At 41.3% G+C, this 23,972-nt stretch overlaps 1 protein-coding gene across 1 annotated transcript; it reads left to right on the top strand.

Moving 5' to 3' along the window:
• The first annotated feature begins 9,348 nt into the window (after nt 1-9,348).
• On the top strand, nt 9,349-12,568 carry LOC127510128 (52 kDa repressor of the inhibitor of the protein kinase-like). The gene is made up of 2 exons (XM_051889610.1): nt 9,349-11,900; nt 12,046-12,568. Exons 1-2 carry the CDS (start codon nt 9,739-9,741, stop codon nt 12,047-12,049), a joined length of 2,166 nt encoding a protein of 721 aa, XP_051745570.1. The 5' UTR covers nt 9,349-9,738; the 3' UTR covers nt 12,050-12,568.
• Nucleotides 12,569-23,972: the final 11,404 nt, after the last annotated feature.

Genomic DNA, 23,972 nt, shown 5'->3' with positions numbered 1-23,972 from the left:
TTTTGATATTTACCTTTTTCTTGTTTTTCTTGTTCTTGTCTTTAACTGGTCATTTATTTCACACGACTCACTGGTTCTGTTTCAAAGTCTAGTGACTTGCGTCACTCCCTACATAGACAGCTTGTGTTTAAATGCTGACTATAGGCTGAAGATCTGAGAAACTGAAGACACATTAAACCACCTTCATCTGTAAAGAGACATTCACTAAATACATCACAACAAAACACACTGAACAAACATACTGTGGGCAGAAGGGTTCATAAATATCACAGTAAATGTTTTATAAAATACCATCTTAATAAGAAACCAATGACAGCAACACTAGTATAGTGTCATAGTGCCTTATATTAATGAGAGAAATGCAGTTTGAATTGTGAGAGCATTATTAGAGTGTCATTATATTGAATTTGGATGTTATTATTGAATCAAAAATAGATTCCACATGGTTTATAGAAAGGGTTAGGGTTACTCTTGAAATCATTACCAATAATGAATTTGTTATCATGATATTGAACAATGATTCTTTAATATCACATAGTTTAGCAGATTTACTGTTTATTATCACAGCTACATCATATTACACTGTCACGATCACCGTCTGTTCCTGTCAGTTCCTGGACTTCATTTCCCATAATCCTCCCTTCCAACCACATGCACACTCCACACCAATCACCAATTGCCACACACACCTGCAGATCATTACCTGGACTATTTAAGTCACACACACACACTCTCTCACCGCGAAGTCTTGATTTGCCCCGGTGATCATTTCTGAGCGTTTTCTTGTGGATTGTTTATTCTGTTACTGTTGGGCTGTTTACCCGTTGTGATTCTCTGCTGCCTGCCCTGAACTTTGCCTGGTTACTGGACTGTGTTTGCTTGCCGCCTGCCCTGATCTCCGCCTGTGACCCGATACTGTTTGTCTGCCGCCTGCCTCGACCATTGCCTGTTCCTGTTTATGTCTTTGCCTTTGCCCCTGTCTGCTTTGGTGTTTAATCTAAATAAAGCTGCAAATGGATCCCCATTCTGCTGACCCTTCATTACATACACAAAATACAGAACCACAAACTACTGAAATAACAACTTGTTCAGATGAATTAAAAGCTAAATCAGTTAGTTTAGCAAATTATATATTCTGTTATTTTTCTCAGTAATCCTCCTCTTTTCTGCAGTCAGTTTTCTTCAGTCAGACATGTACAGTCAGATCCAGTCATCAACACACACACACTTCTTACATCGAGGGCAGTGAAATGACAACACCCGTCTGGCAGATTTCTGCAGCAGTCAAAACACTTTCCTTTTTTACCTTAAAATGTCTCTAAAACACTCAACTTTATGCAGATTTGCAAACATGTATTAATAATTAAATACAAATGTAGTTAGGCTATGGGCTTAATGTTTTTCCTGCCGACCTACAATGATTCAATTATGCCATAGCAATAAATAACAACATACAGTCAAAGATATTTATCTCACCTGTAGGAGCAGAAGGTCCTGCTATGATATTAGTGAATTTCAGATAATTCAGATGACAATCCAATTATGTTTCTTAGAAATCCAGTATAAAACATTAATGAATCACACGGTTTAACCATTTAAACAAAACATATGTACTATTAAAAAAAAAGGGAAAACAAAATATGTGTAAACGTGTGGTAACAAATTGTTCAAATTTACAAAGTTAAAATGATTTTTTACAGTTTTTACAGTGGCAGCAGGGAAGATATATGGACATTTCTATTAATGTTATTTGTAGTTTTACAGACACAAATACAGAAACACAAATGTGGAAATGTCTGACTTCACATTTCAGACTTTATATATGATAATATATTGTAGATATTATTATCCCAGTTGTTTAGTTTTCAGAATGATTGTTTTCATTATCTTCTTGTGCTCCTGACTCCATTTCTCATCCAGTTCCCTTTCGAGGGAACTCGCACTGCGTCCCGAAAGGGGCGCTATGGGAACGCCCTCAGCGTGAATGCGTCTGATGCACGTGTGTCAACTAGTCCAATGGCGAGAGTGAACGTCACTGGTGGGTGACGTCACGACCAGGAAAGGATAAATACACATCCGGAAAGACTGGCTTCAGCTTTTGTGCCTCAGCAAAGCGCTCTGTGTGAAACTGTCTCTGTCTATTTATTGTTGTTTGTCCTCAAGCATTATATATTTCTAGACAGGAGTTTATTGGCGAGCAAATAGCAACTTGAGTCGTGTGTGCTTCCCTGCCCTCGCTACTATACGAGTGGGGATAGACGCGATTCATGTGTTGTTTGTTTGAGAGCAGAGCATACATGTCAGCTCTTGTATTGGGATCTGACGGTGTTCATTCATAAATTTCCCGATGTGATGCACTATCGAGATTTTTTAGCTCTGCTCCACTTGGCTTTTTTCTTTAGGGAATAAAGTCTTAAGCAATAAAGAATCTATGGCTTGGATCTTGCGTTTGCCGAGGCGACGCGTTGTTTTCGGGTCTGCAAACTGCAATAAAGAATCTAGTGGCTCTGATCTCGCGTCTGTCGAGGCGACGCGTAGATTACGGGTCTGCAAAACTGCAATGAAGATTCTAGTGGCTCTAATCTCGCGTTTGCCGAGGGGACGCGTAGATTACGGGTCTGCAAAACTGCAATAAAGAATCTAGTGGCACGGATCGCGCGTCTGCCGAGGCGATGCGTAGATTTCGTGTCTGCAAACTGCAATAAAGATTCTAGTGGCTCTCATCTCGCGTCTGCCGAGACGACGCGTAGATTTCGAGCCTGCAAAATGCAATAAAGAATCTAGTGGCACGGATCTCGCGTCTGCCGAGGCGATACGTAGATTAGGGTGTGCAGACGGCAGTTATAAATATTCAACCAATCATTCAGACCGTGTACACTTGTCTGGTGATTCATTGATGCATTTAATTTGAGGAGTTAAATGGGATATTGCCTGGTTTTTAAAAGCTATATGTCTGCACTAATAACTCTTTATTTGATGTGTGTATGGCCTATATGCATACTATATTTAGCATTTCTTTCAGACAGTATTAACTTGTCTGATAGATCATTTGCTGCATTTAATTTTTCAGGAATTAAATGGACAGTTGGCTGTAATTTAATTTTGAGAAATAAAAATAATACATATTTATCTGACTTTAAGTAGTTAGATTCATGTATTAGTTCAGCCTTTCATGTAGATCCTGACGCCAGTGGTGTTAGGCTTCTTAGGGCAGCCCCCTGCGGGGTGGAGCGGTGTACACCTCAGTATACGGTGCCCGTGCCACTTCGTTGCCCTCAGGGGACCGATCTGCTAACCCCATCACTCTCAGTGCTTTGGGGCGCAGCGGTTTCCAGCAAGCTTTGATTCAGCGCTCACACGACGTTGCATCAGTCTCGCACCCTCTGAATGAAATCTAAGGGCAGCCCCATACGGGATAGAGCGGTGTACACCTCAATATACGGTGCCCGCTCAACTTCATTGTCTGTATGGGGCCGTTCTACCAACCCTGGCACCCTTGGTGCTTCAGGGCGCAGCAGTTTCCAGCAAGCTATGACTCAGCGTTCACATGACGCTGTGTCAGGTTCGCACCCTCTGAGGAGGGTCGAAAAGCAGTCAAATGGGTTGTTTCCTGCCAGTGTATTTCAGGTCACCAAAGTGGCTGCTCTAGGTATACCAGAGACCAGCTTTGAGAGGCTGGTTCCCTTTTGTGGATTTTCTGGCAGAGTTGAGGCTTCTGCCAAATTTATCTCACTGGGCAGGCTCTGGTAATGGAACAGAAAGTAAACTCTTTTGCGAAAGGAGCTACAAAATGGGTTCCTCCTCCCAGGTTTTTAGGGCCGCTACTATTTTGTTCCAAAGAAGGATGGAGGGTTGCGTCCTATATTAGATCTTAATCATTTGAATCATTCAGTCAGGAGACTTGGGTTCAAAATGTTGACGCTAAACCAGATCCGAGGACTGGTTTGTCATGATAGTTCTAAAGGATGCATACTTCCATGTCTCTATCCTTCCACAGCATAGGAAGTTCCTCAGGTTTGTTTTCAGGGGAAAGTATACCAATATTAGGTTCTTCCATTCGGTCTAGCTCTATCACCCCACACGTTCATGAAATGCGTAGATGCAGCTCTGGCCTTGCTCAGGCTGCAGGGCATACGCATTCTGAACTGATTAGATGACTGGCTAATATTAGCGCAGTCGGAACAGATGGTCAGTTCGACATCGAGATGTCGTTCTTGCTCATATAAAAATTGGGGTTGTGGCTGAACGCCAAGAAGAGTGTGCTTTCTCCATTACAGAGAACCACCTTCCTGGGCATGGTATGGATTCAGTGACGCTGCGGGCCGTTCTGTCGCCCACTCGTATTTCTGCAATCTTTTCAGTCACACAGGAGATATATCTAGGCCAGTCACTCACTGTAAAACAGTTTTCTAAAACTGTTGGGTCTGGTGGCAGCTGTGTCCAATGGTGATACTTTTTGGTCTGCTGTTCATGAGACCCTTACAGTAGTGGCTCAGGACCAAGGGTTTTCCCTGAGGGGGAACCCACTTCGTATGATCAAGATCACGCGGCGGTGTCTCCGCGCCTTGGTTATATGGAAGAAAAGTTGGTTCCTGTCCCAGGGCCCTGTGTTAGGAGCTTAATATCATTGAGTCACTCTCATGATAGATGTTTCTCTCACAGGCTGGGGAGTGGTAATGGAAGGCCGCTCAGCTCAAGGGCTATGGAGGAGTCATCTTTCGTGGCACATAATTTCCTGGAGATGATGGCAGTCTTCAATGCGTTGAAGTTCTTTCTCCCAGACCTAAGAGGTCATCGAGCTGTCTGGACAGACAGTGCATCGATGGTTTCTCGTATAAATCAACAGGGGGGTCTGCGCTCGCACCCACTATCTGGCACACCAGATCCTCCTGTGGTCCCTGGGAAAGATGCTCTCCGTGAGAACAATCTTATTCCAGGGACCTAGAATATAGGAGCAGACGTCCTTTCGAGACAGGGGCTGAGGCCAGGGGAATGGAGACTTCACCCCAAAGTGATGAAGCTCATATGGGAGATTTATAGCCACGTGGAAGTGGATCTTTCGCAGGATACGACTGTCCACTGTGGTTATCCCTTACGCATCCAGTTCCTCTTGGACTGGATGCCATGGTACAGACATGGCCGGGGCCATGTCTGTATGTTTTTCCCCCAATTGTTCTGCTCCCAGGAGTTCTGGACAAAATTCGCCAGGTAGGGATAAGTCTACTGTTAGTAGCACCTTACTGGTCAAGTCTGATATGGTTCTTGGAACTTGTGTCTCTCCTCGACGGCTCTCCCTCGGAGATTCTGATCAGGAGAGACCTTCTATCTCAGGTGAAGGGCTTGATTTTTCACCCCGCCCAGAAGTATTGAACCTGTGGGTTTGGCCCCTGAGGGGTCCCAACTCATAGTATCTGGTCTCTCAACCGAGGTTGTGGAAACCATACTTTACTCCAGAACTCCAGCCACAAGGAAACTATTCTCGTATTTCTGCATTCCATGTCCTTGTGGATGGTATAATTGTGGGGTATAACCCTTTGAGGTATCGTTTCCTTCGTGGCACTCTGAGGCTGAGGCCTGCAGCATGCACTAGGGTTCCTGCTTGGGAGTTGGCCTTTGTGTTGGAAGGCTTATCTGCAGCTCCATTTGAGCCACTTGATTCTGTCTCAGAAAAATTTCTGACGTTGAAAACTGTTTTCCTCCTTGCCATTTCTCCCCTAAATAGAGTAGGAGACCTTTAGGCCCTATCTGTATCCCCTACATGCCTTGAGTGTGCACCAGGAATGGTCAAAGTGTTCCTTTACCCTACCAGGTTATATACCTAAGGTTCTGACCAATATTCCATGGCCTATAGTGCTGCAAGCTTTCTGTCCTCTGATCTCAGATCCAGACCAGGAAAAGTTGAATCTTGTGTGTCCAGTGTGAGCACTGGACACCTAATGTCCACAGAGCTGCCCTGTGGAGGACTTCAGATCAACTGTTTGTTTTGGACCGCGCTATAAGGGGTCTCCCTGCGTCCATGGTTAGCAAGTGGATAGTTGAGACTATGTCACTTGCGTATGAGGTCTCTGGTCAGCAGTATCCACTGTCTGTCAGAGCTCACTCTTCTAGGAGTATGGTGGCTTCCACGGCCTTGTTGTTGGGGGTTTTCCTCAAGGAAGTCTGTGATGTGGTGGGCTGATCCTCGCCACTCACGTTGTGAGATGATCATGAAATCATGATGGACGCAGCTCCAGGCTCATCAGTGCTCTCGTCTTAGTGTGCCACAGTTTCACACGGACAGGCATTTTGGAATTATGGCGTTTTGGGATATCGTTCCCATAGCGCCCCTTTTGGGACGCAGTGCGAGTTCCCTCGAAAGGGAACGTCTCAGGTTATGACTATAACCATGGTTCCCTGAGAGAGGGAACGAGACACTGTGTCGCGTTGCCATACTCCCTGCATCCCTGTGATCGATTTGCTTCGGCAATTTAAGCTGAAGCCGGTCTTTCCGGATGTGTATTTATCCTTTCCTGGTCGTGACGTCACCCACCAGTGACGTTCACTCTCGCCATTGGACTAGTTGACACACGTGCATCAGACGCATTCACCCTTCGGGACGCAGTGTCTCGTTCCCTCTCTCAGGGAACCATGGTTATAGTCATAACCTGAGACGTTTCCTCTTAATGTGATTCTCTGCTTTATAAACATTATAATTCTCTATCTCAGTCTCTAAGATCTGTGGAAACTGCAGACTTCTTGTCACAGAAGAATCAGTTTCTCAGCTCTGTATGAGGGATTGAAGATCTGCTCAATGGTTTTATTTTCTTTCTCTCATTGATTTGTGTGGGTAAAATGAATCTGCAGTTTTCCATCTGTTCTCAAACACTACTTTTATTGTGTTTTTCTCCTCCTCAGTGAACCTACTGTAGTCACAATAATAAAAGCGTGCGGTCCAGGAGAAGTGAATGTTATGTCAGTCTTTCAGTTATTATGACCCTCATTACTGAGTTCAGGTGTGTCGATCACCGACATCTTTCTGTCGTTCCTCTCACTGGTTTCTGATCTCCACTGCTTTGATATCTCTGTAAATCCCAAAATCAATCCACCAGAAGAGAGGTTCCACTGCAGTCCGAGTCTGAAGTTTTCAGGAAGACTGTCCCGTCACCACAGTCAACAATTTAACAGTCGGAGGAAGCAGCAAGACAGATAAATGAATGTCCTTACCTTGATTATATTTCTTCTTATGTGTGGAGACACAGTAACAGCAGCAGCAGGAGGAACGAAACGCCTGCTGAAAACCAGCGCTGGAAGAGGTTATGATGAGATGCTGAAGGAGGAGCAGATGTGTCAGTGGAAATCCATTTACTGAATAATGTGAACTTGACCGACTGCTTCATTTCCACTTTAAGAGTGTCATTAAAATCCACATTTTGATCACAGTTTTGTGTAATAAAAAATATTAGTGATGTTTTATCAATGTTTAAGTGATGAAGTTTATCAAAGACTGAAATACTGTCAGAGAATGAAAATCTGCTATAGAGATCTTCAGGTTTCATCATTTCAATTCCTAAAGTCAAATCAAAGTTTCTCATAATACGAGTGAATATTAAACAAGTGTGAAAGGACACTTGACAAGGTCAATAAATTCATGATGTTGACAGTATTTGTGTCGAGTGAATCATATGAATATGAATCAATATGAATCAGATTGACAGGTCTGAGAGATTTGATTCACACATCTGTTTATTTCTCACACTTTCCTCCACCGTCTGATTACAGCACTGAGCTTTAACAAACACACACTTCAATCATATTTCATCAACAGTCTGTCATTAATATCCTTATCATAGATCTTTTTCAGTTCATGATAGAGATTAAGCTGTTTTGATTATTAATAAACTATAATATCAAGCATTTTGAGCTTCATCAATGAGGCATATGTTCAGAAATATGTTGTTTTGATCATCTGACAGACACTTGTATGAGGAACTGAATCTTGTCTTTAACTCTCTTCTGGAGTATTTGATGAAGCTCTGATCTTCTGAGGTGTAGATAAGCTCAGATTCACTGATGAATGTCAGAGAAACTCATTTCTGACTGTGATCTGAATCTGAGAGGAGACGCAAGAGTCTCATTCTTCATCTGCTCCATTACATGTATTGATCCAAACTCTTAATAGCGTCCTGTTTTGTGTATTTTCCCCATTCATATGGGATCTCACCATCCCCCTTAAATGTTTTACTGTAGTATTTTTCCAGATCTTTCTGGAATCTGCACACAAACCACTTCCAGTAGAGCAGTTCAGAGAGATCAGGAGCATGGCCGTATCTACCATTGAGGACACCGAGGTCATGTCCTCGGTATTTTTTCCCTAAATTTCAAATTAGTCAAAGCTGAAATCCAGCAGTGATGATCAATGCCAAACACAGAATCCGAATCTATATGTCGTATGTATTTTCTCCCAATTAAATTCACATTCTCCGTCTAATCTCAAGTGAAATCTCCGCCTCTATCTGTCTTTGCAGGCAGTGGCACGTGACACGTTACCTAGGCTACAGATTCAGAGAGTCTGGAAAGCCGGCAGGCTGATTGTATGTTTTTTCACGTAAGCTAATACATCGTAGTGTGGTCTTGAGCGAAATGCAGACATGAAGAAGAACTTGCATCAAACTAAATTAAGTTTTAAAAAGCCAACAACAGAAGGGCAGGGAAAGAGTAGGAGAGAAGGTGAGCCTGTGTGTGTCAGTGGCAGACTGTTCAGCGCTGTGAAGCGCTAAGTTTCATTTGTCATTTAGAATCTCGAGAAACACACAAAACTACGTTGTCATAGGACTGACTAAACAGGCTTGTTCGAGTTTGCTGGCTAAGTAGATTGATAGTACTTTATCCGTTAGACGGTCAGCTAAGCAACATCAGCAATAGTGACTTTTGCTCAACGAAAAAAGTCCCACTCACAGTCACAGCCAGCCATTCGACGAGCCCGTTTAGTCAGATATGCGCAGCCTGCTCATCTGACTGTGATATTTTACTGTGAACTAGCAGTAGGCAAGGCTATGCCATGGTTCCTGATGGCCTCGTTGTGATTGAAGTAGCCTAGATTGCCCATATTCAGGAGGCTCTAAAGATACAGAATCATTTACCTTATCCATCTATGAGATAGACTACTGCCAGTTCAAAAACATATCATTCAATAATCAATAGGCCTTTTTACAAATATTGTGATAACAGCCAATAGCCTAATCATAAAAATAACCATAACCATAGGCTAATGATTCATGCAAAAATGACAACATGCAAAAATAAGTAAGCTATTGAGAGGGACACTTTTCACATTATTCATTAGTAATGAATAATGTGAAAAGTGTCCCTCTCAATAGCTTACATATTTTTGCATGTTGTCAATCAAGGGATAACAGCAGTAGGCTATTGCAATTAGGCTACCATTCATTTTTTCATTCATTTAGCTTAAATTCTTTTTTGTTTCAATCAGTTCTTAGAAGTTTTGTTAGTACAGGCTAGTCAATTACTGTGAGGTTCTCTTAGGCATGGCCCTCACATATAAGCTAAATTATTGTGAATTTATTAATTAAATAATGCATCTGTTATTAAGACTTGTTGTCTTAATGTTCAACAGATGAGACAGGAGAGAGAGATAATCAGGCAGAGAGAGAGTCAAGACAAGAGGAGAGGGAAATAACAGGTGCAACACAGTCAGATGGTCCGACTCCGAGTGCATGTTCCTCCGTCTGTGATCCAGCTATGTACAAAGGCAAAAGTAACTACTCAGATGAGGAAAAAAAAAGCATTCTTCAATGTAGATGGACTAGGGACCACCAGTATAAATATCCTCAAAGTCAGTTTGGGACAAGGCTTCTGAGATACAATGGAGACTGGGAAAAAAAATACTCTTGGCTTCGGTACTCCCCATCTGAGAATGCTGCATATTGCTGTGTGTGCATATTGTTCAATAAACAGAAGGGGACAAACATGACATTCCAAACAGAAGGATTCAGGGACTGGAAAAATGCTGTCGGTGAAAAACGGGGAATAATCTCGAACCACGAAAAGACACCAGGACATATGACAGCTTCGACTCTAGCAGAAAATTTCCTCTCTGTAACAAAAGGACAAATGGAAAACATACAGTCAGTGATCAGCAAGACATATTCTGACAAAGTTGAGAAAAATCGTAAGACTTTGTTGTCAATACTCGATGTTGTTATCAATCTTGGGCAAAGAAATGTTGCATTCCGTGGCAACTGGAAAGGTGACAGTGAAGATGGCAATTTCATTCACTTCATTCAATGGAAATCTCATTTTGATGATGTACTGAGCCAACACCTGGAGACTGCACCTGGCAATGCAAAGTACTTGTCACCAATTATTCAGAATGAGATGATTTCCTGTTGTGGTGATGAAATCAGAGATTTTATTGTTCGAAGAATTCAGAAATCAAAGTACTTCTCTGTATTGGCTGATGAGACAGCTGATATTAGTGGCACAGAGCAGTTGTCAATCTGCATTCGTTATGTATCTGAATCTGATAATTTTGAGATACACGAGGATTTTCTTGGATTCTGTCCACTTCTTAAGCAGGATTCTGAATCCATCACAAAAGCCATCATTGAACAGTTATCCAAATGGGGGCTTCATGTCTCTTTACTGCGTGGCCAAGGGTATGATGGTGCCAGCAACATGAGTGGAAGGCTGAGTGGAGTTCAGAAGAGAATCCAAGAGGTTCAACCACGAGCCCTTTATACTCATTGCCGTAGTCATGCCTTGAATCTTGTTGTGGTCCATGGATGTACAGATGTCCCAATAGTGAGGAACACTATGACCTTAATTGAGAAGGTGGCTGTGTTTTTCTCAGCAGGCACCAGGAAACACAAGCTGCAAGACATTTTGCAAGAACAGGGAAGTGATGATGGACCCAGAGGAATCCCACTGATGTCTGATACTAGATGGGGGTCCAGGATAAAAACAGTGAGTGCCTTTATATCCAAGCTTGAGCCAACTCACAGTGCACTGCAAGAAATTGAAAGTGACTGCACCCATAACTCTGAAAAAGCCAGCAGGTTGCGCAACTCAATTGAATCCTTTGACACGATCATCACATCAGTTGTAACCCAAAATGTTCTGGGATATATATGGCCACTGACCCTTAAACTGCAGTCACCAAATGTAGACCTTTCAAGTGCCTACAAAGAAGGAAGACAAGTGGCAGAAGTCATTGAGAGCCTTCGCAATGATGAGGAAAGATTCTGCAAAATATATCAACAAGCAGTGCAGCTGGCAAACGCCATTGATGTTACACCTGTGAAGAAAAGAATAGTGGTGAAACAGCAACACAGGGGCAATGTACCTGCCCAATCAATTGCAGAGCATTACAGGTTGAATTTATTCATTCCCTTCATCGATCATGTTACAAACGAATTGAGAACCCGGCTTGCAGAGTCCACTGAACCAGCCCTGCTTGCAGCCTACTTAGTGCCCGAGGCTTTGCCACAGCTCAGTGAGGAAAGAGAGAACCGTCTGTTGGCATGGTATAAAGAGGACTTGCCTTATCCTGACACTGCAGAGCAGGAAATACACAGATGGAAGCATCAATTCCAGAATCACACTGGGCCTCTCCCTGCTACTGCAATGGAAACATTGCAGAATGGAATTTTGGAGTTTTACCCAAATGTTAAGTGCATGCTTTTGCTTTTCTTGACATTGCCAGTCACCACTTGCTCATGTGAAAGGTCTTTTTCTGCATTACGTCGACTCAAAACATGGCTTCGCTCTACCATGGGTGATGAGAGGCTATCTAGTCTAGCTCTCATGCATGTCCACCAGAACACTGAAATTGACCCCCATCGAGTGCTCCAGAGATGGGATGCTTCTGGCCACAGGAGAATTGTTACTTGCTTTGACAAGAGGTGAGACTTAGTGTAATCTAACAATATGAACTAACTATTATGACATGTGTTGCATGTACTACAGTTGGTACTGTATTAATAGGAGGAAAGGGGAGGAATACTGATATATTAATTGTTTTTTTTTCTATTCATTATGTCATTACAGTTAATGATGTGAACACTGGATGGATGGATTGATCTCCACCACAAGACAAGAGGCCAGATTATTCTCTCTCTTATTCTCACACACATAGACACACAACTACAGACACATGCATATACTGTACAAATTTTACAATCTCTCACACTTTGCCTTTATTAAAACATACCTTTCACAGAGGCATACACACACAGAATAGGTTGGTTGCAAGTCATCAGTTCACACTCTCTCTAGGCCTACTGTATGTCTCTCCACATACACCCACAAATGGCCTAATACACACACACACACACTCACTCTCTTTCTAAAACACACAAACACACACAGACACATTGATATATGCCAAGCCAACACTTTAAGGGTTCATATTAAAAGAATACAGCAGTTGTTGGCTTTCTATTGCCATGTGTTATGTTAGTTACAATGTAAATATGGCTGTAAATATTAGGTAGCTGAGTAACACAGTCAGTTATGGTGCCATTGTTACACAAGTTTAGAATTGTGAAAATAAATGTGTCTTCCAAATCTATGGTATTTTTTTGTATTTATATGTAAGTGTATGTATGTGTGTGTGTGTGTGTGTGTGTGGATGGGGGGGGGGGGGGGGGGGTGGAATTTGAAAAAATGACCTCGGTATTTTAAAAATCCTGGCTACGGCCCTGATCAGGAGTGATGCTCCAGTCAGCATAAACTTCTGTATTCTCTCCAGAGGACTTTATCATCTGAGTCAGTGGGATAAAATGATCGATCACTTGCTACAGCTGATGTGCAGATGCTAATAGACAAGTTTGTTGTTCCTCTGTAAAACCACCTATTCAGTCCACTAACATGATGATCATGACGATCACTGTAAAACTGCCCATTAATTTCTCTCACTCTGTGGAAAGCAACACTGTGATCTCCATGATGGTTTTCTATGGTGTTGGTGCAGATGACTTTACAGAACGGACACTGAACCCAACAACACTGACAGAAGAGATCAATCAGAAGCTCATCTGGTCTGAACTTATAGTCCAGATTTACTGGAAATGTCTCAGTGTTCAATCTCCTGCTGATGTCAGACATTATAGCAGGAAGTTCTCGTCTCATCACATCTTCTAGGAGTTTCAAATAATCAACATCATCATGTTTGACTCCACTGAGGTCTTTTTCAGAGAAGATCAGCTCATTTGAGATCTGCTGTGTGAAGCTCTTCAACCACAAACCAACATCTCCTCTGTTCTCTTGAACATGTTCAGTAGATTCATGTGCTGCTTTCATGATCTTCTGCTGCAGGAGTTCAATGTTCTTCTTCATCTTGGGTAAAACACTGACACTGAACTTATCAGAGATGTACCGACTGACTTCATCTCTGATGAAACTCTTGAAGTGATCTCTGGGATTATAAATGTAGTCCATGTATTTGTTAAAATCCACCTCTTCTGCCAGTGTCTTCAGGATGTGTTTCTCCAGATTTGATCTGTTTCCATTCAGTGATTTACAGTTTGATCTCATTTCATCTGTCAGATCTCTGGCAGTCTTCTTGTAGACACTCTGCTCAATGGGCTCTTTCAGTTTCTGACAGATGATCTCACCAAACATGACAGCTGATGTTGCTCCATGACAGTATTTCTGGAAAATACTATAGTACTCTTCTCTCTTCTTCTCAACATATATTACAGGATCATTGGCTTCTCTGAACAGTCTGTGTTGGTCAGTGATCTTCTTGTTTGATCTCTCACAGATGGAGACAAATACATCCATGAAGAATTCATTCTTGAACACATATTTCACTCCTTCCTGATGTTCTGTTATTGTCCTCTTGATGTAATCTGTGAGTTGTTGAATGCATCTGATGTTGTAGCCCATCTTTGAGATGTTAAATGACTGAATCATTCTGTCTGTCTGCTGAGCAACATCTGTGACTAATGATCTGATTTGATCATCATCTAGAGATAGAATATAACTAAACATCGCTTTAGCTGATCTATAGACATTTGTTAAAGCTCCTGTGAATCCACTGTATCTCTTTAACCATACATAAACTGAATAACTGGGCACAGTTAAAATATCCCTGCTCTCGCTCCAGTGATCTACAGACACACTTCCATAGATGTCACTGAGGATCTTTCTCACACCTATCATTACATCAATATCTCTGATTAGAGGAGTGTCTCTGATGATCTTGTTCACACTCTGTTCCCAGAACAAATCAAACTCTTTCTTCAGTGTTTCTTCATCATTTGTTTTGTCTTTGAGTTTTAAGGCGAGTTCTTTGCTCTTTTCATAGAGAGTGTTTTCATGATGTTTCCTCTGATCATCAATCTGTTTCTTCAGGTCTCGCTGCTGAAGAACCTCATTTAATTTCCTCTTTGTTTCTCTCACAATGTTTTCATGAACATCTTTGATTCTGATTTCAAATGATGTTTTCCACTGAATCAGTATATATTTATCTTTGTCTTTCTCAATGAATTCAGACATTGATTTTTTCCACTTCTTCTCTTGTCTTCTTCAGTTCTCTTTGAAGATCAGCTTCTTTAACCTCATGGATTGCTCCATGTTGTATTTTGTTCAGTAGTTTGTTTTCATCATGGCACTGTGAAGACTCCAGGACCACCTGCTGTATTCTGTCTCCAGTTTTCTGTAGGCTGTGACCTTTAGGAGTTGAAACACAAATCATTCAGTGAGCAAAGACTTGAGAGAACAAATTTCTTAAGATCTGAAACACTTTTATTAGGTTCGGAGGAAACAGAACAAACACAAAGACTCACCTGTAGTGACTGATCAGTTTCAGAGCAGATCTTCCTCATCATCTTCTCTTTCTCTCGTTCATATTCCTCTCTCCACTCCACTCGTCTTCTCTTCAGTTCTTCTTCATGATGTTCTTCAAGGAGTTTCAGTGTTTCTTCAGAAGTCTTTTGTTGATCTTCTCTCATGTTTCTTTCTTCTTTCAGTCTCTTTTCTAAATCCTCTAGTTGTTCTCATCTCTCTCTTTCTATTCTCTCTTTCTCTCTGATTATTCCCTCCATTTCACTCTTCAGTCTCTGAATCTGTTGAACTTTTTCTCTTCTTTTCTCATCCTCTTGTTCTTTTCATCTTTTCCTCTAGTTTTTTTCTCCCATTCCTCTCGTTCTCTCTTCATCTCCTCAAACATCTTTTCCTCTCTCTCTTCTTTCTCTTTCATTTCTCTTTTATATCGCTCTTCTCTCATTAAACTCTTCTTTTCTTCTCTTTCTCTGTTTCATGATTCTGTCTTTCATTCTCTATTCTGTTCATCAGTCTGTCTATTTCTGTCTGTAGATTCTCTTTTTCTTTCCTCATTTCATATTTAAACATCTCTCGTTCTCTCTTCATTTCATCTCTCATCAGCCCCTCCTGTTCCTTCATTTCTCTTTTATATTGTTCTTCTCTCTCATTAAATTCTTCTTCTCTTCTTTTTCTCTCTTTGTCTTGATTCTGTCGTTCTTCCTCCATCATTATCTTCATTCTCTCTTTCTCTTCTTCATGTTTCTTCATCAGGTCTTCTCTTTCTCTGTTCAGTTTCTCCATCAGGATCTTCATCTTGTTTTCTTCTGCTTCATGTTTGGATTGAAGATCTTCTTTCTCTTTCATTAGCGTTTTGTATCGTTCTTCTCTTTCTACATATTCCTCTTCTCTTTTCTTCCTCTCATTCTCTATTCTGTTCATCAGTCTGTCTGTTTCTGTGTCATATTTGATCTAAAGTTTTTCCTTTTCTTTCTTTAAATTCTCTTTTTCTTTCCTCATTTCCTCTATTTCATGTTTGAATGTCTTTCGTTCTCGTCTCATCTTGTCTCGTATCTCTCTCTGATGTTTCTCTTCTTCTGTTATTTCTCTTTTCAGTTCTTCTTCTCTCCTCTTTCTCTCATTGTCTTGATTCTGCCGTTCTTCCTCCATCATCATCTTTATTCTCTCGTTCTCTTCTTCGTGTTTCTTCATCAGTTCTTCTCTTTCTCTGTTCAGTTTCTCCATCAGGATCTTCATCTTGTTTTCTTCTTCTTCATGTTTAGACTGAAGATCTTCTTTCTCTCTTTCCATTCTCTCTCTCTCTTCTTTCAGTCTGTGATTAAATTCATCACAATCTCTCTGTTCTTTCTCTTGTCTTTTCTCATCCTCTTCTTCTCTTCTCATCTTCTCCTCTAGTTTCTGTTTCTCCCATTCCTCTCGTTCTCTCTTCATCTCCTCACACATCTTTTCCTCTCTCTCTCTCCTTTCTCTTGTATTTCTCTTTTATATTGTTCTTCTCTCTCATTAAACTCTTCTTCTCTTCCCTTTCTCTCTTTGTCTTGATTCTGCCGTTCTTCCTCCATCATCTTCATTCGCTCTTTCTCTTCTTCTAGTTTGTTGATCAGTTCTTCGTTCTCATTAAACTCTTCTTCTCTTCTCTTTCTCTCCGTTTCATGACTCTGTCTTTCATTCTCTATTCTGTTCATCAGTCTATTTCTGTCTGTAGATTCTTTTTCTTTTCTCATTTCATCTTTAAACATCTCTCGCTCTCTCTTCATTTCATCTCTCATCAGCTCCTCCTGTTCCTTCATATCTCTTTTATATTGTTCTTCTCTCTCTCTCATTTCTTTTTATCTTCTCTTTCTCTCTTTGTCTTGATTCTGTCGTTCTTCCTCCATCATCATCTTCATTCTCTCGTTCTCTTCTTCATGTTTCTTCATCAGTTCTTCTCTTTCTCTGTTCAGTTTCTCCATCAGGATCTTCATCTTGTTTTCTTCTTCTTCATGTTTAGATTGAAGATCTTCTTTCTCTCTTTCCATCCTCTCTCTCTCTTCTTTCAGTCTCTGTTCTTTCTCTATTCTTTTCTTATCCTCTTCTTCTCTTCTCTTTCTCTCTGTTTCATGATTTTGTCATTCTCCCTCCATCATCATCTTCATTCTCTCATTCTCTTCTTCATGTTTCTTCATCAGTTCTTCTCTTTCTCTGTTCTGTTTATCCACTCTTTCCATCTGGATCTTCATCTTGTTGTCTTCTGCTTCATGTTTGGATTGAAGATCTTTTTTCTCTTTCATTAGTGTTTTGTATTGTTCTTTTTTCTCATTAAATTCCTCTTCTCTTGTCTTCCTCTCATTCTCTATTCTGTTCATCAGTCTGTCTGTTTCTGTGTTGTATTTGATCTGAAGTTTTTCCTTTTCTTTCTTCAAATTCTCTTTTTCTTGTCTCATCTCCTCTATTTCATGTTTGAATGTCTCTCGTTCTCATCTCATCTCATCTCATATCTCTCTCTGATGTTGCTCTTGTCGTTCTTCCTCCATCATCATCTTCATTCTCTCTTTCTCTTCTTCTAGTTTGTTGATCAGTTCTTCTCTTTCTCTGACTCTGTCCATCAGGATCTTCACCTGTTGTTCTTGTTTTTCTCTCTCCATCTCTCTGAACATCTTACATGAGTAGAAAATCCCTCCGTTTTCTTCCACCATGTTGTCTATCTTCTCCAGTAGATCAGACACCTGTGTTCGGTCTCCAGTCTGATTATTATTGAACACATGGAATCTGTTTCCACACGCTTCAATCAGCTTCATTAAAGGAGATCCTGGTTTTCCCAGGTACTGTTCAATAGTTTTGTCTCTGGTGAAGAGCACCATGGTGAACATTAAAGATTTCTCTCCAAACGTCTCTTGGATGATCTTCACTGATTTCTGTTCTTCTTGAGTGAATCTTCCCAGTGGAATCAGCAGGAGAAACACATGTGGTCCAGGCAGGATCATGGAGATGCAGTGTCTGATTTCTCTCTGGATCTCCTCATTACTCCGTTCAGTATCAAACAGTCCTGGAGTGTCGATCACAGTAAAGTGTCGGCCGTTGATTTCAGATGATTCTCTCTGACTCTCTTTAGTCACTGACTCTTGAGATATTTCTGCTGTAAATGCATCTCTTCCTAAGATTGTTTCCAGCTGCTCTTTTCCCAACTCTAGTTTTTCCCAGCAGCACAATCCTCAGATCATCTGAGAAAAAAAAAAAACATTGTAAATGTTATTTTGTAATACTTAATCCAATTCCAACTTTAAAGTGTTGTGCCTCTTTCCTTTTACATAGGTATGCAGCACTCTTACCGCTGACCTGGCCCAATATCTTACATTAACACTTTAAATGAAACGATTCACTGACACAAGAAATGTAACAAGGATTCCAACCTGAGCTCAAAAGATCTGGGTAGTGACACTTAATAGAAAACATAGTTAACAGTTCTGTTGATGTTGACGTTGGTTGCTCTCCATTAAAAAATGTGTAAACTGTTATTTGCCTGCTGTGGACAAGCTGCACTAGAGAGAGGAGAGAGAAACGACTGGTCGAAGTTCATCATTCATGAAAATAGACTCTTTGCGGTTCCCTTTCGAAAGGGAACTCGCTCTGCGTTGAACACGCTATGGGGAACGTCGCACGTGACCCGGTGTCTGAGAACCAAATATCCAACACTCCAATCCGTATTGGCCGGCAACAGCCTATGACGTCATATGTCGCGACCCGGAAGTATAAAAGGAGCGCCTGGAGAAACAGTCAGTATCTTCTCATCTTTCGGGACTGTTGTGTCTTTGCCACAGTTTCAACCACTCGGTAAGAAAGTTGTTAAACTATGTCTGAGAACAAGGAGAAACGTTTTAGGAAGTGTGCTGATCCGTGTCCGAGATTCTTGACACCGGAAGACACACACACCCTATGCGTTTACTGTCTGGGAGAAGAACATGCATGGACAGTGCTTGAGGGAGCACTGTAAACTGTGAGCATTTTCCCATGAAAACACTCCTTTCCCATCTGACCCTCTTCTCAAGGGAAGAGGCGTCGACATCTGTGCCCGGTTGTTCTGGCCCCGCTCGTGCTGAGGCAGAGCAGCGGCTGCACTCATGGGGCTCACAGATGGAGCTCGCCGCGGAGTTTGGTCTCTCAGCCTCCGGCGGTGGCTGACGGGGATGAGCTCCTGAATGACGATGATGTCCTGTCTTTGACATCATCGGATCCAGGAGCGAGTGTTCTTCTGGCAGCTAGTCCCAGAGAGCAGGAGATGGCGGTGGAAGAAGAAGTGGGCAAGACCGCTTCTTTCTCCAGGCTTCCTTGCCCAGCATATGCTGAGTTACTGGAGGTTATGGAACGTGCCTCGGGCAGGCTGCCGCTGCCTTGGGAGCACGTGAGGAAAGAGACCGTACGTGGAAGGCTTGATGAAAGGTTTCTTTCTGGCCATAACTCCGTAACTCCCGTGAGCCTTCCATTCCTTCCAGATCTCCACGTAGAGATTGAGAAGGCATGGAAGAACCCGTACTCGAATAGAACTCATTTGCATCAGCGGGGGAATTTCGCTGATGTGGAGGGATTGAGCCAGCACGGGTATGTGTCGATGCCACCCATCGTCGAGACGTTCACTAACTATCTTGTCACAGGCAGTGCACAGACACTGAAAGCTCCGGTCCTGCCGACCAGACCCTTTAAAGTGACATCACGTCTGAACGGCAGGGCGTACGCTGCAGCAGGCCAGGCTGGTGCGGCTTTGCACACAATGGCAGTGTTGCAAGCCTACCAGGCTTGAGCTGTGCTGCAAATGGCTGCTTCGATTGGCAGATCGATGACGGCCATGGAGAGACATCTGTGGCTGAACATAGCGGACATCGGGGAGAAAGAGAAGGGCTTTCTCCTTGATGCCCCGGTTTCGCCTTCTGAACTTTTTGGCACCTCCGCTGAGATGGTGCGCATTCAAAACATGCATCCTGCTCAGATCCGAATCTAGGCCCAGACAGCCGGGAGGCCCTGGTCCGTCTCGAGTTGAGACTCAGAGACAGGGCCATAGATCCAGTGTCGCCGCTCGAGCGCCTCCTCCTCCACGGAGTAAGTCGCAAAAGCAGCGGGATACGAGGAAGAAGAAGCAAGACTTGAGAGAGGTGATCGAATACAGGTGCCAGCAACGCCGGTGATCGGTTCCCTCTCTGGCGCCTTCGCCCTTCTTCCTTGGCCTCCCGGGGTTTTTTAATGTAAACTGTTCATGCTCAGGACACCTTTGAACAGTCAGGCTGACGGTTGGGCCCATGATGAGAATTTTTCTGAAGGCCCATCTTCTGGCTTGATAGTGAAAAGGTTCTTTTAGGCTTTAAGAACCTTGGATTCTATCCTTCTTATAAAAAGACAAGGAGGAGGAGTCTTCGGTCTTCGAGCCACAGGAAGGTAAGCAAGGTCCTATTTATTTCTAAATGTTGACCTTGTTTTCCTGTATAGTTTTTCCTGGGCATGTATCAGTTAAAACTTAAAGGTTTTTTTTGGGCAACTGAAGTTGTTAAAGTGGGCTAAGCAGGCCACAAAATGGCCGCCGCTTAGTCTCTTTTTCTGTATGAAGTAGCTTCTCAGCTAGCATTACAGTTTAGTTTGAGTTAGCACTCATTACTTCAGTTTTTATGTCTAGGTTGGCCCTGATCGGCCGCCCGACATTGTTGCTCATATTAGCCTCTATTTAGAGAGAGTGGTGACTATTTCATATTCCCCAGTTAGGGTTTATTGTGTCACTGAAATCGTAGGCCCTAATAAGGCCTCCTTTTTAGTTTACATGCTGGCACAGTTTGTGTTTATATGTTACAAATGGGCTGAACGCCACTTGTTGCTGAACTTGAAGGCCCCATAAGGCCTCCTTTTTAGCTGACATGTTGGCAGGATGCTTGTGAAATTCAGTACCACCATTGGCCACGCCCCACCTCTGTTTGAGTAGGCCTTACGCAGGCCTCTCATGGAGCATGGTGGTGTAATATGCATTTCCTTTCAGTAAAGATTTTCCTCTGAATGCATGGCCTGATGGTTGGTATGGTTATGGTCGCCAATAGCTGATGCCACGTGTCTCTGGGCCTCCTGTGTAGCATGTTGGAGTTCAGTTGTGTACTCCTCTCACTTTGAGAATAAAAAGGTGCTTTTACTGAGTATGTTTCTGAGTGGCTGACCTCTCAGGGTAAGTTTTTGTGGTAAAAACTTACTGAGGTAAAGATGTCTTTTTTTTTTATCTAAAAATTTAGAGAAAGTTGTTTATCATCAGCTGTTCTAATTTTTGAATGAAAAAAAAAAATCTTATCTTTGATAAATTTCAGTCAGGTTTCAGGTCTAAACACAGTACGGAGTCTGCACTTTTAAAAGTGAACAATGATTTATTGTTCGCTGTTGAGTCAGGAAAGTGTGCTGTTCTTGTTCTCCTTGATCTTACGGCAGCATTTGACACAACTGAACATGAAATTCTTTTAGAGCAGTTGTGTCAGTGGGTAGGGATCCAGGGAAATGCCCTCAAATGGTTTTCTTATTACTTAAAGGACAGAAGTTGTACAATTGTGAAATTATGTCAGTGATTCTGCAGTCTGTGTTTGTGGGGTTCATATATTACATGTCTGATATTTATGCTATCAGTTACTTGTGTATAGTTTAAGAATAATAGCTGCTGAATAGTATACATAGTAATGATGGCACTTGTGATATTACTTTAATATATATATATATATATTTTTCAATACTTTTTGTCATTTCTAAAATGTTAAAAGTGTGTTGGATTTGTAAACAATAGTTGCCTGACTACACTATCTTCACACATTATCATTAATATGAGCTGCAGAATTTTGTGTTTCACGTTCATATTTGCTCATATTAATATTTGAATGCATGCAAACATCGTTTAGACATAAATGTACAGTTTGTCTCTAAAGATTTGTCACACTTTTCGTATTACTTCGGTGTTTAGAGAACGATATCTCCAGCTGAGAAATAAATTTCCCGTTATGTAGGAAAGAGCAAACTCTCGAGCAGCAAACATCTCTTTACACAACATGAACAGAGGCATAGGTCGCCGTCGCCTCGCTCGAACAATATAGGTTCTTACTTGGTCTCTTTGAGAAGACTGTAGCCTCGACCAGAGTGTTTTAGGTTTGCCCAGATGTCAGGAATAAAAGAAGGAAAAGGATACTCATAGACGATAGAGTTGGTAGTCCCAAATGATTTTATGCGTAGCTTCAAAAGATCCTCGCACTCTGCGTACATGAAACGTGAAGCTGGATTGGATGGATTAATACAAACTCAAACTAACAGAATGCATTTGTGTTTTATTATTTAAAGCGTGTAAACTGAGTTTCAGGAGGTGCATCTCCGGTCGCCATCTTCACTGTATAATCTGAACACATAAAGCTCATAAAGACGGTTTCTTAAGAACAGAAAAACTGTATATATCTCAGTATATTCTCGAAATGATTCATATCAATAAATCAACATATGAGCATAAAACACAGTGCTGCGTGGAATATAATCTCATAGGAGTCGAGCTGCTGTTCAAGGTTGTTTACTTTCACTTTCGGTTGTGAAATGTGCATACAGAATACATTTCGTACTGTTCTTTGGTCATACTGACCCATATAGACAGCCATTCAAAAGCAACTGTACTACAGACCCAAAATACAAAACACTTCTGTGTTGTGTGTCAGAACTCCTCAACTCAAGTGTCTTACTGAGTCTAACAACTTTTTTTCAAAGTTTGTGAAAATATAAAGATGTTTTACATGTTAATTGTCTGTCTTTTTGAGCATAGACTTTTCCAACTTAAATTGTTAAAAATCTTGAGTACTTCAGAGCACAGACTTATTTTATATCACATATATATTTTACAAAACATGCTCAACTAAAACTTCAAGAAAAAAGCTAAATATCTAAAAAGTTTGGGCAGTAATGTTAATAGTTGATTTGAATTCAAATAAAACATTAATATAAAAAACATACGGAAAGAATCAGAGTGGTTTGGTGCCACAAATGAAGAATCTATCGTTATTTATCTATTCCTCTGTTATTTCTTTAGAAAATCAGTCACCAAGTATGAAAACTAGAGTCTGAAAGCTTTCAAACGATATAAAGTTTGACAAGATTATTTCTTGTTTAGACTAAGATATGTTTAATGGTAAATGTCCCATGGGTGGGGGAGGGGCAGTCTTAAAAATAATAATTAAAAACATTTTTATAAATCATAAGATTCAGAAATTCTTTCTTTATAATGTGTCAAAAGTATTGATATTAAAAGTTAATTATTTGTACATGGTTGTATGTTTTTTGTTTTTGTGGAATTGTATTGAATCCAATTAGGGTCAATTTGACCCGGACCACACAGGCTGTAACCAGACATTGAACAGTGCACGAGGGTTAAGTGACACTACTATGGAAAATAGTGACATTACGTTTTCTGTTTAGTCTCAGTACATCTTGTTGATCTCTTTCTATTGCTTTGATAAATTAACCAATCTTCTAGAGGAATGTGCTTGGAGCTTTAACCCTGTCTACTCAAAGTTAAGGAGCAAAGAATTCAGTTTCAGTTTAATTTATTTATATAGCACATTTAATAACAACAGAGTCGACCAAAGTGCTGCAGAGAGAAATAAAATTATGCTATTAGCAATCAAATAAAACAATCACAAAGAGTATACAACACTAAAATCACACAAAAAACTGAATACAGTAGTTACTCCAGTCCATAAGCCTTTTTAAAAGATGTGTCTTAAGTAGAGATTTAAAAACCTGTACTGAGGTGGATGATCTCAAGCTAAAAGGCAAGTTATTCCACAACTGGGGTGCTGCCACCGAAAATGCACGATCCCCCTTAAGCTTTAAGCGTGTTTTGGGTACTGACAGCAACAGTGTGTTTGATGACCTTAAAGGCCTATTGGTCTGATGGTAGGAGAAAAGATCCGATAAGTAGTTTGGAGTTCTCATCAGACAATGCAACGCTGAATCTGCAGATGTGGACATCCAAGACCATGACCAATCAAGATCAAAGGTGTGGTCAAGAACAGACCCTCCAAGACCATTAAAGAGCCATTAAAACCCCTCAGTGTTAAAATTACTGGTCTGTCTTTGTGTCCTCACTACAGACTGCTAAATAACACAAGTTAATGAGATACAGAAATTAAGTGATGATTGAGCATTAGTGATGAACACCTGCTGTTAAC

The sequence above is a fragment of the Ctenopharyngodon idella genome, chromosome 3, assembly GCF_019924925.1.
Source record: "Ctenopharyngodon idella isolate HZGC_01 chromosome 3, HZGC01, whole genome shotgun sequence".
NCBI lineage: Eukaryota > Metazoa > Chordata > Actinopteri > Cypriniformes > Xenocyprididae > Ctenopharyngodon > Ctenopharyngodon idella.
The sequence above is the reverse complement of the archived record's forward strand: the minus strand, read 5'-3'. Positions and strand labels throughout refer to the sequence as shown.

Coding starts and splice junctions, on each gene's coding strand:
- LOC127510128 (XM_051889610.1), top strand. CDS start 9,739: ATGTACAAAGGCAAAAGTAACTACTCAGATGAGGAAAAAAAAAGCATT.